The sequence below is a fragment of the Rissa tridactyla genome, chromosome 6 (assembly GCF_028500815.1).
Source record: "Rissa tridactyla isolate bRisTri1 chromosome 6, bRisTri1.patW.cur.20221130, whole genome shotgun sequence".
Classification (NCBI taxonomy): Eukaryota; Metazoa; Chordata; class Aves; order Charadriiformes; family Laridae; genus Rissa; species Rissa tridactyla.
The window spans coordinates 73,225,525-73,237,491 of NC_071471.1; the positions used below are offsets into that span (position 1 = coordinate 73,225,525).

General features: G+C 53.3%; 1 protein-coding gene across 7 annotated transcripts in view; it reads left to right on the top strand.

Annotated features, from left to right (window-relative positions):
* The first annotated feature begins 1,367 nt into the window (after nt 1-1,367).
* PWWP2B (PWWP domain containing 2B) overlaps nt 1,368-11,967 on the top strand; it is a 64,090-nt gene continuing 53,490 nt past the window's right edge. For 5 of the 7 annotated variants that reach the window (XM_054206056.1, XM_054206055.1, XM_054206061.1 and 2 more), the window contains exons 1-2: nt 1,368-1,538; nt 9,108-10,776. In XM_054206056.1, the coding sequence (XP_054062031.1) occupies nt 1,402-1,538; nt 9,108-10,758 (1,788 nt within the window). In that variant the 5' untranslated portion in view covers nt 1,368-1,401 and the 3' untranslated portion in view covers nt 10,759-10,776. Of the gene's footprint in view, nt 1,539-9,107; nt 10,777-11,728; nt 11,956-11,967 lie in introns of those variants that run through there. The other 2 variants (XM_054206059.1, XM_054206062.1) reach the window with 2 other exon arrangements.

The following is an 11,967-nucleotide window of genomic DNA, read 5'->3' on the forward strand; positions in this document are numbered from 1 at the left end:
AAAACTCAGCGCAAATCATTATGTTTGGCAAAGTTAACAGATAGAAGGCTTACTCTGGAAAGTGTTGGGTGACCCTAATTTTCAAGGATTTCAAAGTCACACATCGAGGTGGGAAAACGCTACAACGTTTTGTATACGAAGGAACAGAGACATGGCCTGAACCTGCCGTGCAGCCTCACAAAACACACTTAATAACATTTCCTTTAAGATTGGGGGAAAAAATGCTGGACTTAAGGGTTAGCAGAAATGATTTCTCAATTCCCTCATATTTCTATAGCAATGAAAACAGCATTTCACTGCTTGACTTTTGAATATTTGTCTGAGGATGTGCGAGCTTGTTGCAGGGTCACTGCAGTGCAGGAGCAGCAGAGAATCCACCCGGAAACAAATGTGGAATTAATTGAATTACTTCACAGTGGGAAGTGACAGAAGTAAACATCAGGAACGGGTAAAGTAAGATTTAAATTGCTATCTAACCTTACAATCTGAAGTACGTTTTAGTAACTTGGGCAAAGTGATATTACAGATGTAATATGTGCTGAAGTCACCTGAAGTTTTCTCAATGACTTTAAGTGGCCCAAGTTTTTCTCTGTTTCCGTATTTCATAGAACAGTTGTGTCTTTGAGCCATTGTAATGTTTCTGATGTGTCCAAACCAGCTGGGAAATCACCATGGGTTGGCACAAAGGTCACCAAGGAGTATTTCGAATGTCACTGACATTCTGGTGATACATGTGTTTCTTGCTTTGCTCTCCTGGCACGGCTGGCACAAGGGCCGGTGCGGTGTTCCCGGTGTCTGCAGAGCAGTGTCTGGGGGCTGTTTGTCGATGGAACTCTGAGCAGATACTCGGTTGCTTGGAATTTTACTGAGAGACATTTCAGCGGGGCCTGTTGCCATAGGACGAGGGGGAAGGGTTTTACACTGACAGAGGGGAGACTGAGATGAGATGTGAGGCAGAAATTGTTTGCTGTGAGGGCAGTGAGCCCCTGGCCCAGGTTGCCCAGAGCAGCTGTGGCTGCCCCATCCCTGGAGGGGTTCAAGGCCAGGTTGGACGGGGCTTGGAGCAACCTGGGCTGGTAGGAGGTGTCCCTGCCCAGGGCAGGGGGTGCCACTGGGTGGCCTTTAAGGTCCCTTCCCACCCAAACCGTTCCGTGACTCCCCGCACGCCCCCGGCGCCTCCGTCCCGCGGCTGCTGCCCCCGCGCCGCCGGATCCCAGGGCGCCGCTCCCGCAACCGGCCCCACCGGCACGGGCGCGCGGCGCGGAGCGGGGCCGGTTCCGGTCCGCCCGCAGGCGCGGGGGCGGCGCCCTGACGTCACGCCCCTACGGCAGCGCACCGTGAGGTCATCGCGCGGCGCGGCCCGGCGCGGCCCGGCCCCGGCGGGGCAGCGGCGGCGGCAGCATGGCCGAGGCGGCGGCGCCGCGGGTGGGCGCCTGGGTGCCGGTGCTGGTGGAGCAGATGGTGAACGACACGCTGGTGGTGACGCTGAGCTGCGGGGAGCGCCGCTTCACCGGCGTCCTGCTCGACTGCACCAAGAAGTACGGCCGGGGGCGGGGGCGGGCGGTTTGGGGGCGGCGGGGATGGCCCGGGGTCGGAGGCCCCGCGCTGCCCCCGCTCGCCCTTTGTTCGCCCGGCGGGAACAAAGCGTGCGGGAGCGGGCCCCAGCCGGGAGGCCGGGCGGCCCGGTGCCCCGGGGGCGGCGGGCCCGGCCGCGGAGAACGGCGAGGTTCGCCACGGCTCCCCCCCGCGGCGGGGCTCCGGGCGGCGGCGCCCGCGGAGGGCCCGGGGGGAGCGTGTCCCTGCGCCGCGCCGCCCCCCCTGTCCGGCCGGTGCCGGGCTTCCCCTCCGCCCCGCCCCACTGCCCGGCCCCGCCGCAGCCCCGCGGCCTTGGCCAGCGCTTCCCCTTCCCACCCCCCTTCGCTCTGAAGCGGCTCCGCGGGTCTCTCCCGGAGCCCCCCGTGGCCGCCCCCCCTCGGGTTGCCGCGTCCGCGGTTCGGGGGGGTTTCTGCGTGTGTGTCCCCCTGGTTTCTTGCTCCGCTGTGACCCCAGCCCTGCCGCCCCCACGGCTGGGTGGGTGAGCAGCACCGGCTCGGGAGAGGCCGAGCCCCCCGACACGGAAGGGGCATTTCCCGGGTGAAGGGTCTGTTCCCCGAAGCGGGGGGAAGGCAGCAGCGGGTGCTTTATTTCAGAAGGATGGTAACTTTCTCAGCGTCGTTAGCCGCCCTGGCAGGAGGTGCTGCTGGCCAAGGACTCACTGGCCGGCTTTTCCCTGCGTTAAAGCTGAGAAGAGGGATTTGCTTTCTGGCTGCTCAGTAAATGAATTGTCAGGTCGGTGCTGGGAGGAGTACAGCCAGCTTCACCTCTGATTCTGCTCAGAAGATGTATGAAGCAAGACTTCTGAACTTAATTTTCATAGTTTATTTAGTTTCACATGGCCATCCCGGAAAATTGGAGCCAGATTTTCAAAAGTATTCAGGCATCTAACGCTATTAAGAGTCTATAAACCCTGCTTGGTGTCTGGTTCCAGCCAAAGCAGCGAGCGGTCGGCATCCCTTCAGTCACGTCCAAGAGCCAGCTCTGTCTGTCTTTTCACAGTCCAATTGCCTTCTTCATTAGGGACAACATACACTTTTTTCACCTGGATCTTTTTCCCTAACCTTGCTCCGTGATTTTTTTTCTTCTCTTCACCCTCTCTGCCCCAGTGGATCCAAGAAACAACCCGGTGGGTGTTTCCTCCCAGGCCTTGAGGTGTTCCTGGAGCTGGTCGCTGCCCCAGCCCTGCCGCTGGTCCCTGCTGGGGTGGGAGGGCAGCAGACAGCCTGCAGTCCCCTGAGCGTTGGTGCTCCTTCTGCTGCCGTCCCGTCCACCGGGAGACCCGTGGCTCGGCTGGGGGCTGCCTGGGCCTGCACTGGGGATGCTGGAGCAGCATCCTGTCCTCCTTTCTGGCTGGAGGAGGAATGGGGAAGGCAGAAGGAAGGGGTTTGTTGATGCGTTTGAACTCGTCAGTAGGATAGCTGCCCCCATCTCTTCCCACTTGCCCCAGTAATTATCCTTTCTAATGATCAGACTTTTCTGTGGTGAAAGATGAGCCTTCGGATGGACCGACCTGTCCCCACATTACACAGGGATGGGATAGCTGCTGTCTCTCCTCTCCTTAACAGGCTGGAATCTGTGAGCGGGCCAGTTTCACAGCCCATTGGTGCAGTAGTGTCGCTTCAGGGAGTGAAACATGAAGAAAAGCAGTTTGGCTTCTGGGTGCCCCCTGGCACTGCGCTTTAACCATCGCTTTAGTGCCATGGTGGAGTGGGAGCATGTCCCGCCTGTCTCTCCAGAAGCCCTGGGTAGAGATCTCAGCTTCTCTTGCAGCACTGGGAGAACCTCTCCCTGCAGGGCCGGTGGGCCAGGAGCTTCCTCCCTTCAGGTGTTTGCAGAACTTGAGCACAGAGCAACTGCTGGGGCCACATCCTGGCCGTAGTAGTCCCAAGCGCTGGCTGGGCTGTGGTGGCCGTAGCGAGCCTGTGACGTGGTGGTAACACGTGTCTGGAGAGCTGTGGCCTCTGGTTGTGGCTGTCAGCAGGATGTGAGGCGAGTGGCTGGCTCCTGGTGCACCTTAGTGACTCTGGGTAAGCATGAGGAGTGGGCTGAAAGCGCCTTCTCCACTGCAGCAGCCGTAAGTTTGGGATGTGGAGGGAGGAAGAGATCTTGCCCACCGCAGAAGCAGCAGAGTACAGGAGGCAGTGTGCCACTGGTTGGAAGGCAAAGGTTGAGATGTGTGCCAAAGGCAGTAGGAATTTGTCAGCTTGGTGCTGAACTTTGAAGGCCCCAAAACAGCAACGTGGCAAAAGCCTTTCCCCCCCTCCTCCCCGCTGAAGGAGCAGTCTCGCTGGCCTGTGCTGGGGTTACGGCGTGCGCTGCCTGTGCCTCCCGGGCAGTGCCGCCCCACTGGGGAGCGGGGCTGGGTGGGCAGTGGGACGGACCGACGGGAGAGCAGCAACCGGAGTGGGTTGGTTTACCTGTACTGAAAGGGGAGAATCCCAAAAGAAAGAAGGAAAGCCTGTATGGTGGCTTTTCGGCTTTCTTTTGCATGTTAAACTGGTTTTTAGCATTGCCTACCGCACAAATCTGTTTTATTTCTCCTCAAACGTAGTGGCGATGTGGAGAGCTGTGCGAGAGGCAGGCCTGCAGCCAGGAGACCCCTCTCCATCCAGATCCCGCTGTCAGACTCCCATTATTTTAGCCGGGAACAAGCAGGGGCAGGTTTGAACCCAAAACCGCCTGCCCAGGTTTGTGGGGGCTCATCTGGGAGCCGGGGGGGGCTGCTGGCAGGAGCCTGCCTGCCTCCTGCCTCCTCCTGCCTGCAGCCTGCCCCCTGCCGCGGGGAACAGTGGCATGTAGGTAAAAATACATGCCGGACTCTTCCAATAGCTGTGAAATTACTTGAAGAAAAAAAGGTTATTGGCTTCCTACAGGCATCCCTTTTTGACTGCAGCCTGGGTAGTGTGTGCAGCACCAGCACTTATTAGGAGTGACCGACAGTTATTTTGTTCTAATAAATTCACTATTCTAGACAGTAAGCTACGTAGCATCCATGCTCATGAAGTTTAAATGCATTTTGTCTGCAGTTAAAGTGTTTTTGATAACAAGACTTGGCAATTTTGTTGCAATTGAACTTCTAATTAGTTGGTTTTTAATTATGCATGAGTATAAATTGGAGGCTAATGTCTTCTGTTTCAAGCAGAGGTTGGATTGAGGTAACTTAGTCCGTTTGGCTACATCTGCCCCAGAAAGGGGGATTATAAACAGGGTGAAATCACATTCTGCAGTATTTCCTGATGTTTGTAATACCTGCGGATGCACTCGTGTCCCTGACCCACAAACTCGGGCACCTTCATCTTAGCTGAGTGGGTTTAGATATGCAGAATCAATAGTGACAGTAGGTAGACAGAAATACATTAACTTCACCCAGACTTGCGCAAAAAAGTGTGGGGGATGTGGGGAAAGCTGAGGAAATTGTTATTTCTCCTTGTGGTAAAAGTGCGCCGCTCCTGGGAAGCGAAGTGTGTCAGATAAAACATGTCTCGTTTTGCAGTGGGTGGAAAGACACCGGAGCTAAATCCTCTTACAAGGAGCTGTGCCTGCGTGGAAAGCGGCTTCAGGCTGGTGAGAGGGGACCACCAGGGGGGCTGTGGGCATGCCAGCTGGCTAACACTCTCCAAGGGTAGGACTTAATTGCGTTTAGTTGGTTTTCCCGCAGCTGAAGGAGCCCGAAGGAGTGTGGTCTTCCAGTGCATCCCCAGCAGGAGTACAGAGTGTGGAGGGACAGAGAAACTGAAAGCAGCCTTGGGCGATGGTGGTTGTTCACTCGTGCTGAACGGGTGCTGCTGGTGCCTGGCAGTGCAGTGACGAGACAGGAGACGCTCTGAGTGCGGCCTCTCTGGACCTGTTTTCCTTCCCTGGTGCCTGAGAAGCAGGACTGGGGTGCACATTGCTGCGGGGGGGCAGGCAGGCAGGTGGGCAAGACGGCGGAGCTCTTCTTGCCTCTGCCCAGAGCTGACGTGGCAGGCAGACTGCGGAAGTGATGGTTCCTCAGGCTTTCTTAGCCTTCAGAGACGCTTCCAGTATGAAGGAAAAGAGCTAGATGCCCCTCGGGAGAAAGGGTGCCCATCACCCATGAGCCCCATCTGTGGGGGCGTGCTGGGGCACCTGTGTGGCTACCTGGCGTGCTGGGTCACCCGTGTGGTGACCTTGTGGCAGCCGGGGGCATGCGCAGGTTCCTGGTGTCCTGGCTGGAGCCAGAGGCGCTGCTGGAGGAGCTGGGGGGGGCTGTAATTCACCATGGCTGCCCTCGCGGTCTGCCTGTATGAGCACCCCATGCCGGCAGTGTGGCTGCCGCGGGAGGTGCTTGTGACCTGCTGAAGTTCCCTGAGGCCGGGACGCTTGTGAGCGCCGGCAGGGAGAGGAGGGAGGCTCTGAGCTGCTCCTGCCCCTGCACCGTGGGGTCCCAAGCCCAGAACAGGGCAGGAAGGATGTGGCCCCATGGTCAGCACACCTGGCTGTGTATCTGACCACTGCCAGGACCTGGTGCTGTGGCCATGCAGAGTGCGGCTCTCCTGGTGCTGCTGGGTGTCGCGGCGGGATGCAGGACGCAGCAGTGGGCCGCTCGCCCCAGGGTGGGAGCAGTTCTGCCGCAGTAGCAGGGTTTGCAGAGCTCATCTGTCCCTGCCCGGCTGTGACTCTCCCTGCCAGAGCCGCTGCCTGGCCGTGTGGAAGCCGCTGCCGTGGAAAATGAGTCTTAAGCCGCTTTGTTGTTCGGCCTGTCCAGTTGGTGTAATCCCTCGGACCAGGCAGTGGTGTATTTTTCTCTCAGACTGCTGGTGCTGCTGCATCTTTGGGCTGAAGAGCTGTGGAAGTGGAGGCTGATGATTGAGTTTGGGTGAGGAGCCCCTGCTGCCGGGGGGCTCTTCCTCATTGTTTGGACATTTTCCTTGTATTTTTGTACCAAGTGTAAAATAGCAGGACCCTACCTTAAAAGGCTTCTGGTTAAAATGGCTTAACAGCCACTGCGCTTCTCCAGCGCGCGTCACGAGCTGCCGGTGTGCACCTGGTGTCCCCGTGTCCCCTCGCCAGGCAGAGTGGGAGGGCTGCCGAGGGCCCTGGCTGCCCCCTGTCCCGCTGTGCTCCAGGTTAGCCTTCGTCCAGGGCCGTGCGGTGGCAGCAGGGCACAGGTACCTGGGCAGAGGCGCACTGGCTTCCCGCCCCGCTGCGCTCCCCAGGGACGGCACTGCCCCACGGGCTGCCATCAGGCTGGGGTCTGCGGTCCAGTGGCAGGGTGGGCCGGTTCAAACCTAGCAGGGCTGGGACTTGCTGAAACGTTAACTTTATGAGTGTACGTCATCCCGCGGGGTTAACCTTTGAGTGCTTCGCTTCTGCCAAGCGAGACGCTTGGTGCCACGGCGGATCCTCAGGAAGGAAGTGCTGCTCCGAGCCAGGCTGTGGGGAGCAGGAAGGTCGGGGCTCGCCTGCGGGAGCAGAGGGAGCTGGACTTGGGTCCACACGAGGGCCAGAAAATTTGTTCGTATTTCTGGTGTGACCAAATTAGACAATCTCATTGTATAAAATAACCGAAATTTATAGCCAGAGCTTTGGAAGTGATACCACTTCAGTTGTTTTATGAACGGTGCTGACATCTTTGGCTGTACAAACTGTACTTGCTCTCTTGGTTGTCTTTTGAAAGACACCTACATTCTCAGTTGTCTCGGTTTAAAAAAACCCCTCTTAGAACAAAAACATTTTGTTCCAAATTATGCGGTTTTAACAGTGTAATCCTCTTGACTCACTAGCATTCGAACTTGGAGCTTCCCAGTTAAGCTGAACTGTTAGCTAAACAGCCAGTTCTTGCACTCTTACTCTGGATAATGGGAAAGGACTTTAATTCAGAGTCCCAGTAACTCAGGGATTCTTTTTATTTCAGTTAGAGAAGGGCAGTGACTTGGTACCGGAATCAGACTAATTCCTGCTTGCCTACTTTATGCAAGCATTATTTTTAAACTTGGTGGGAGTCTTCATGGAAATCAGGTGAGAGAGATGCAGCCTGCAGTTGTCTGAGAGAAGGAGAATGAAGCCAGTGGATTAGGGCCATATTAAATGGGATCCATGTTCCCCATTCTCCTGTGGTATGTTTAAAAGGCCCCGCTCTTTTTTTGTCCCTGATCTCGGATGGTTCATCACCTTTGGTAACGCTGCTGTCTGCTGATGCTCCTGTGGGAAGGAGAGACATCGCTTTGGGATCCCTCCCACAGCAGAGCCATGTGGCCGGGGCACAGAGCTGAGGAGGGAGGGCACTGGCAGCCGGGTGCCTGGGTGGAGGGAGGAGGTTCCTCTCCACCAGCAAGCCCGTGGTGGTGACGTGCTCCCCTTGATAAGGGGATGTGTGACTGCGTGGAGGCCTTCAGCTTCTTTTCGGTGCCCTTCTGTGTAACAGCTGGCAAAGTCCTTGTCTCTGTGACACCACCAAGAAACCCCTCCCTTGCTCGTGGCTGGAAGGAAGACTGTGGCTAGCAAGGAGGGCAATGGGGAGTGGAGCATCCTAAACCAGAACTAGTGTTTGGTCTGTCACTGTTCTCCATCTCTCCAGCTTCTTCGTGGCTCACCCATGCAGCATTTTGTTGTTATTAAAAAGCTGAAATATGTCACTAATGGTGTACTCTCTACAGAACTCTCTCTGGAAAGCCAAGGTAGCGAGCATTGCCCATTCTGAGTTGGTGTTTCAGGACAAATATTTGTCCAAGTGCTGTGTTAGCATAATATTTCTAATGTCAGGCCAAGGGCATAAATTCTGGTGCAGAAACCCAGAGACATGAATCACAGTTAGGTGTTTCAGAGGATTTGCTTGTGCCAGTATCTGTGCAAGATATTGTACCCAGACTTTGGTAGCCTGTAGTGAGACTTGGCGTTGGACAATAGTACATCATCATTCTTAATCTTGCTATTCTGTATTCCTTATTTTAACAAATAACATCATATATGGAAAGAGCGGGAGCAGAGGAGCAGAGCTGTGTGCTAGTGAACCTGTGCCTTGAAAGTGCAAGTTATCCGTCCAAGTTGGGTTTTCAGATTTTGAATGAGAAGCTGAAAAATCAGCCAGGCAAGTACAGCGTGAAGAAAGGAAGTTTAATAGCTCCCAGCAGGCTTGCATAATCTGTATCACAGCCCTCCTCGTGGCGTTACCAGCCTGCTGGTAAAATAAACCGCTTTGTGTGATTTCTTAGAGCAAAACTTTGTGCGGAGAGTTTGTGGAAATAGAGATTTTGATTTCTGTGCCTTTTCTGGCAGAAGAGTAGGACGCACTTCCTAAATTTTGAAATGCTGTTATTTTTTTCAGTGGCAGAATTGACTGCCTTGTTTTAAAAGTCAAGGGAAAAATGTTGTGCTGTTAGTATGTGGAAGTTGTTGGAGGATTGCGGGGGTGGTGGTGGTTGTTCTGTTGTTTTTGTTTTTTTAAAAAAAAAACTAGCATGTTTGTTATGCACAGTCTTCCCAGAGAAACACCTTTCAAACATCCTGACTCTTTGTCTCTTTCCTTCCCTGTCCTTCTCACCCTCTTTTAGGTCCGGATTGTTTTGTCTCCCGTCCTCCTTCCCCAAGCATGAGGACCCTCCTGCCAACGCTTGCGCTAACGGAGTTGCTGATGGCGGAGATGCTGGTGGCGGAGGTGCTGTGCAGGGTGAGACAGAGCCGCAGCCTGCTGGTGAAAAGCCTCCCAAAGGAAGCGGGGATGAGCAAGTACCCCCCCTGCTGCCCCCCCCGCCGCCTGGCAGCCTTCCTCCGTACCCCCCCTACTTCGAGGGAGCTCCCTTTCCTCGCCCGCTGTGGCTGCGGCACACGTACAACCAGTGGGTTCCTCAGCCACCACCACGGACTATAAAGAGGACGAGGAGGCGTTTGTCGCGGAACAGAGACCCAGGAAGGCTTATCATGAGCACCATCAGGCTGCGGCCAAGGCAGGTGCTCTGTGAGAAATGTAAAAACACCCTGAACCCCGAGGATGCAAACACAGCGAGGCAGAACGCTAAAACCAGGAGGAAGCTGAGCATTCAGGACAAAGAGCAGAAAAAGCACAGTGACTCCGACTACACGGAGAAGAGGAACAAAAGAGAAAAGAGAGAGGATGACAAGTTTTCTGGGGAACTAGTACATCGAACGCCAGTTATAAAAATATCCTACAGTACTCCACAGGGGAAAGGTGAAGTTGTCAAAATCCCCTCCCGGGTTCACGGCTCAGTCAAACCGTTTTGTCCAGAGCGAATATTGCAGAACGGAGGGGAGGACCAAGAGGAGACCAGAGACTCTGAACGGTGTCGAGAAACCAAATGTTTAATGGACAAGTCAGCAGGCAGCCAGCTTGCTTCCATTCCAAAACTGAAGCTCACGCGGCCGGTGCATTCCAGTGCGGATGTCCCACCCCCAAAGATACGGCTGAAGCCCCATCGCATAAATGATGGTCAGAGTGTTTCAATTTATAAGGCAGAACTTATTGACGAAATAAATGTCCTACAGAACAGCAGGGAGTCCAATCCCGGCGCATTTTACAACGATGAGTCCACAGACAGAAGTTTAGCTGAGATATCGTCAGGGAGTTCAGGTGAAGACGATGACTTTAAAAGATTTCCCCAAGGTAAAGATGGACACGATAACTTGGCTTTCCTTATGAATTATCGTAAAAGAAAAGCAGATTCTTCTAGTTTATCAGTGTGTAGTAATGACAGTCTAGATGAATCCAAGTCTTCTAGTTCAGAAGTAACATCACCAGAACTGTGTGACTTTTTGCCTGGTGATGATGCATCTGTCTCTTCATCTTCAAAAGATGAGCGTAAAATTGTGCCGCCGCTGACAGTTAGACTGCATACCCAAAGTGTGTCTAAATGTGTCACAGAAGATGGAAGGACTGTGTCAGTGGGGGATATTGTTTGGGGTAAAATTCATGGTTTTCCATGGTGGCCAGCACGTGTTCTTGACATAAACCTTAGCCAGAAGGAAAATGGGGAACCTTCGTGGCGAGAAGCTAAGGTATCATGGTTTGGTTCTCCAACAACGTCATTCTTATCTGTTTCAAAACTCTCTCCTTTCTCTGAGTTTTTCAAACTGAGATTTAATCGCAAGAAGAAAGGGATGTATCGGAAAGCTATCACAGAAGCTGCAAAGGCAGTAGAGCATCTGACTCCAGAAATAAGAGATCTCTTAACGCAGTTTGAGACATAGCTTTGCCTCCAGTATCAGGTGAGTGCTTGCTGAACTAATGCCTCTCCCAAAAAGCCTCTTGTGTTTTTTAATCAACGTTCCACTGTTTGGTTGCATTTATTTTTCCTTAAAAACTGAGGTTGGCAATTTCTTAAAATTAAATGCCTGTCTGTAAGTTGGTGGTGGTAATTTCAGAGGTGATAAGAGCCTTTTGTTCCAAAGCTTTGGGGGGCGACCATGGGGAATTGGAGCCCCTGCTCCCAGGGGGGAGTACAAAGCAGTTGATATCGTGAGAAACCAAGCACTGCTTGTTCAAAGAGCTAATAAAATTGTAGTCATGTATTAGCACCGTTTACAGCGAGGGTGTAGCGAGTGTTGAGGGTACTTTGTTTGTGTCAGAACTAATCTTGTGTGCCTGGAGGGCTAATGGCTCCCAGACTTCCAGTTTCTTTGAAATATCTCTTGGTTCAAAGAGCTAAAACTCTTCTTGGAATTGAGATTATATTTATCATGTCGAGGTACTGATGCCCAGCAGTTACCCATAAGAGTTCAGGGCCCTTGGAGGCCCTTTGCTCCCCTGCAGTTTCTCTGACCCCTCTGGTATGGATTTCTTGTGAAGTTACTTTCTTTATGGCTCTTCAAAATGATTGTACAAAAATTTGCCTTTAACTGGGGAACAGTATTTCAGTGTTTCTCACAGCACTTGGGGTTTGGTTTGTGTCTGAAAAGTTGGTGCGTTGCTGAGGAATGCCCTGGATCACCAAATTAAATTCTTTTGGGCTTCACCTGCAAGCTCTTTGTTTGAGGGCAGAGGGTGGGAGCTGGTTCTCTGTAATGCCTCCACGTTTTGCTTTTACTGGTTGCAAGCATGGAGGGGGATGGGACTCCCTTTCTCATCAAATAGTCAAAACTTTGCTCAGGATGAAATTTTGGTACCTAAAAATACAGGATGTGGTGTGACTGGGAATATAAATACCATCTGTAATTTCAGTTGATGCTGCCTACTACGCTGCCCTCAGTGAAGCCCATGGGAAAACTCCAGCAGCTTGAATAAGATCTAGAATCGTCTTACAACTTCCCAGTCGTCACTATCTAGACAAAACTTCATTTGTGATATGTTAGCAAGGGGTCTGAAAACTGTAACTAATCATTAGGAAGAATCTTCTTGTCAAAGATCTTGCTTTATACACTGTGGTTCATTATGTCGTCCCCTAAATTTTTCTGCTCTTT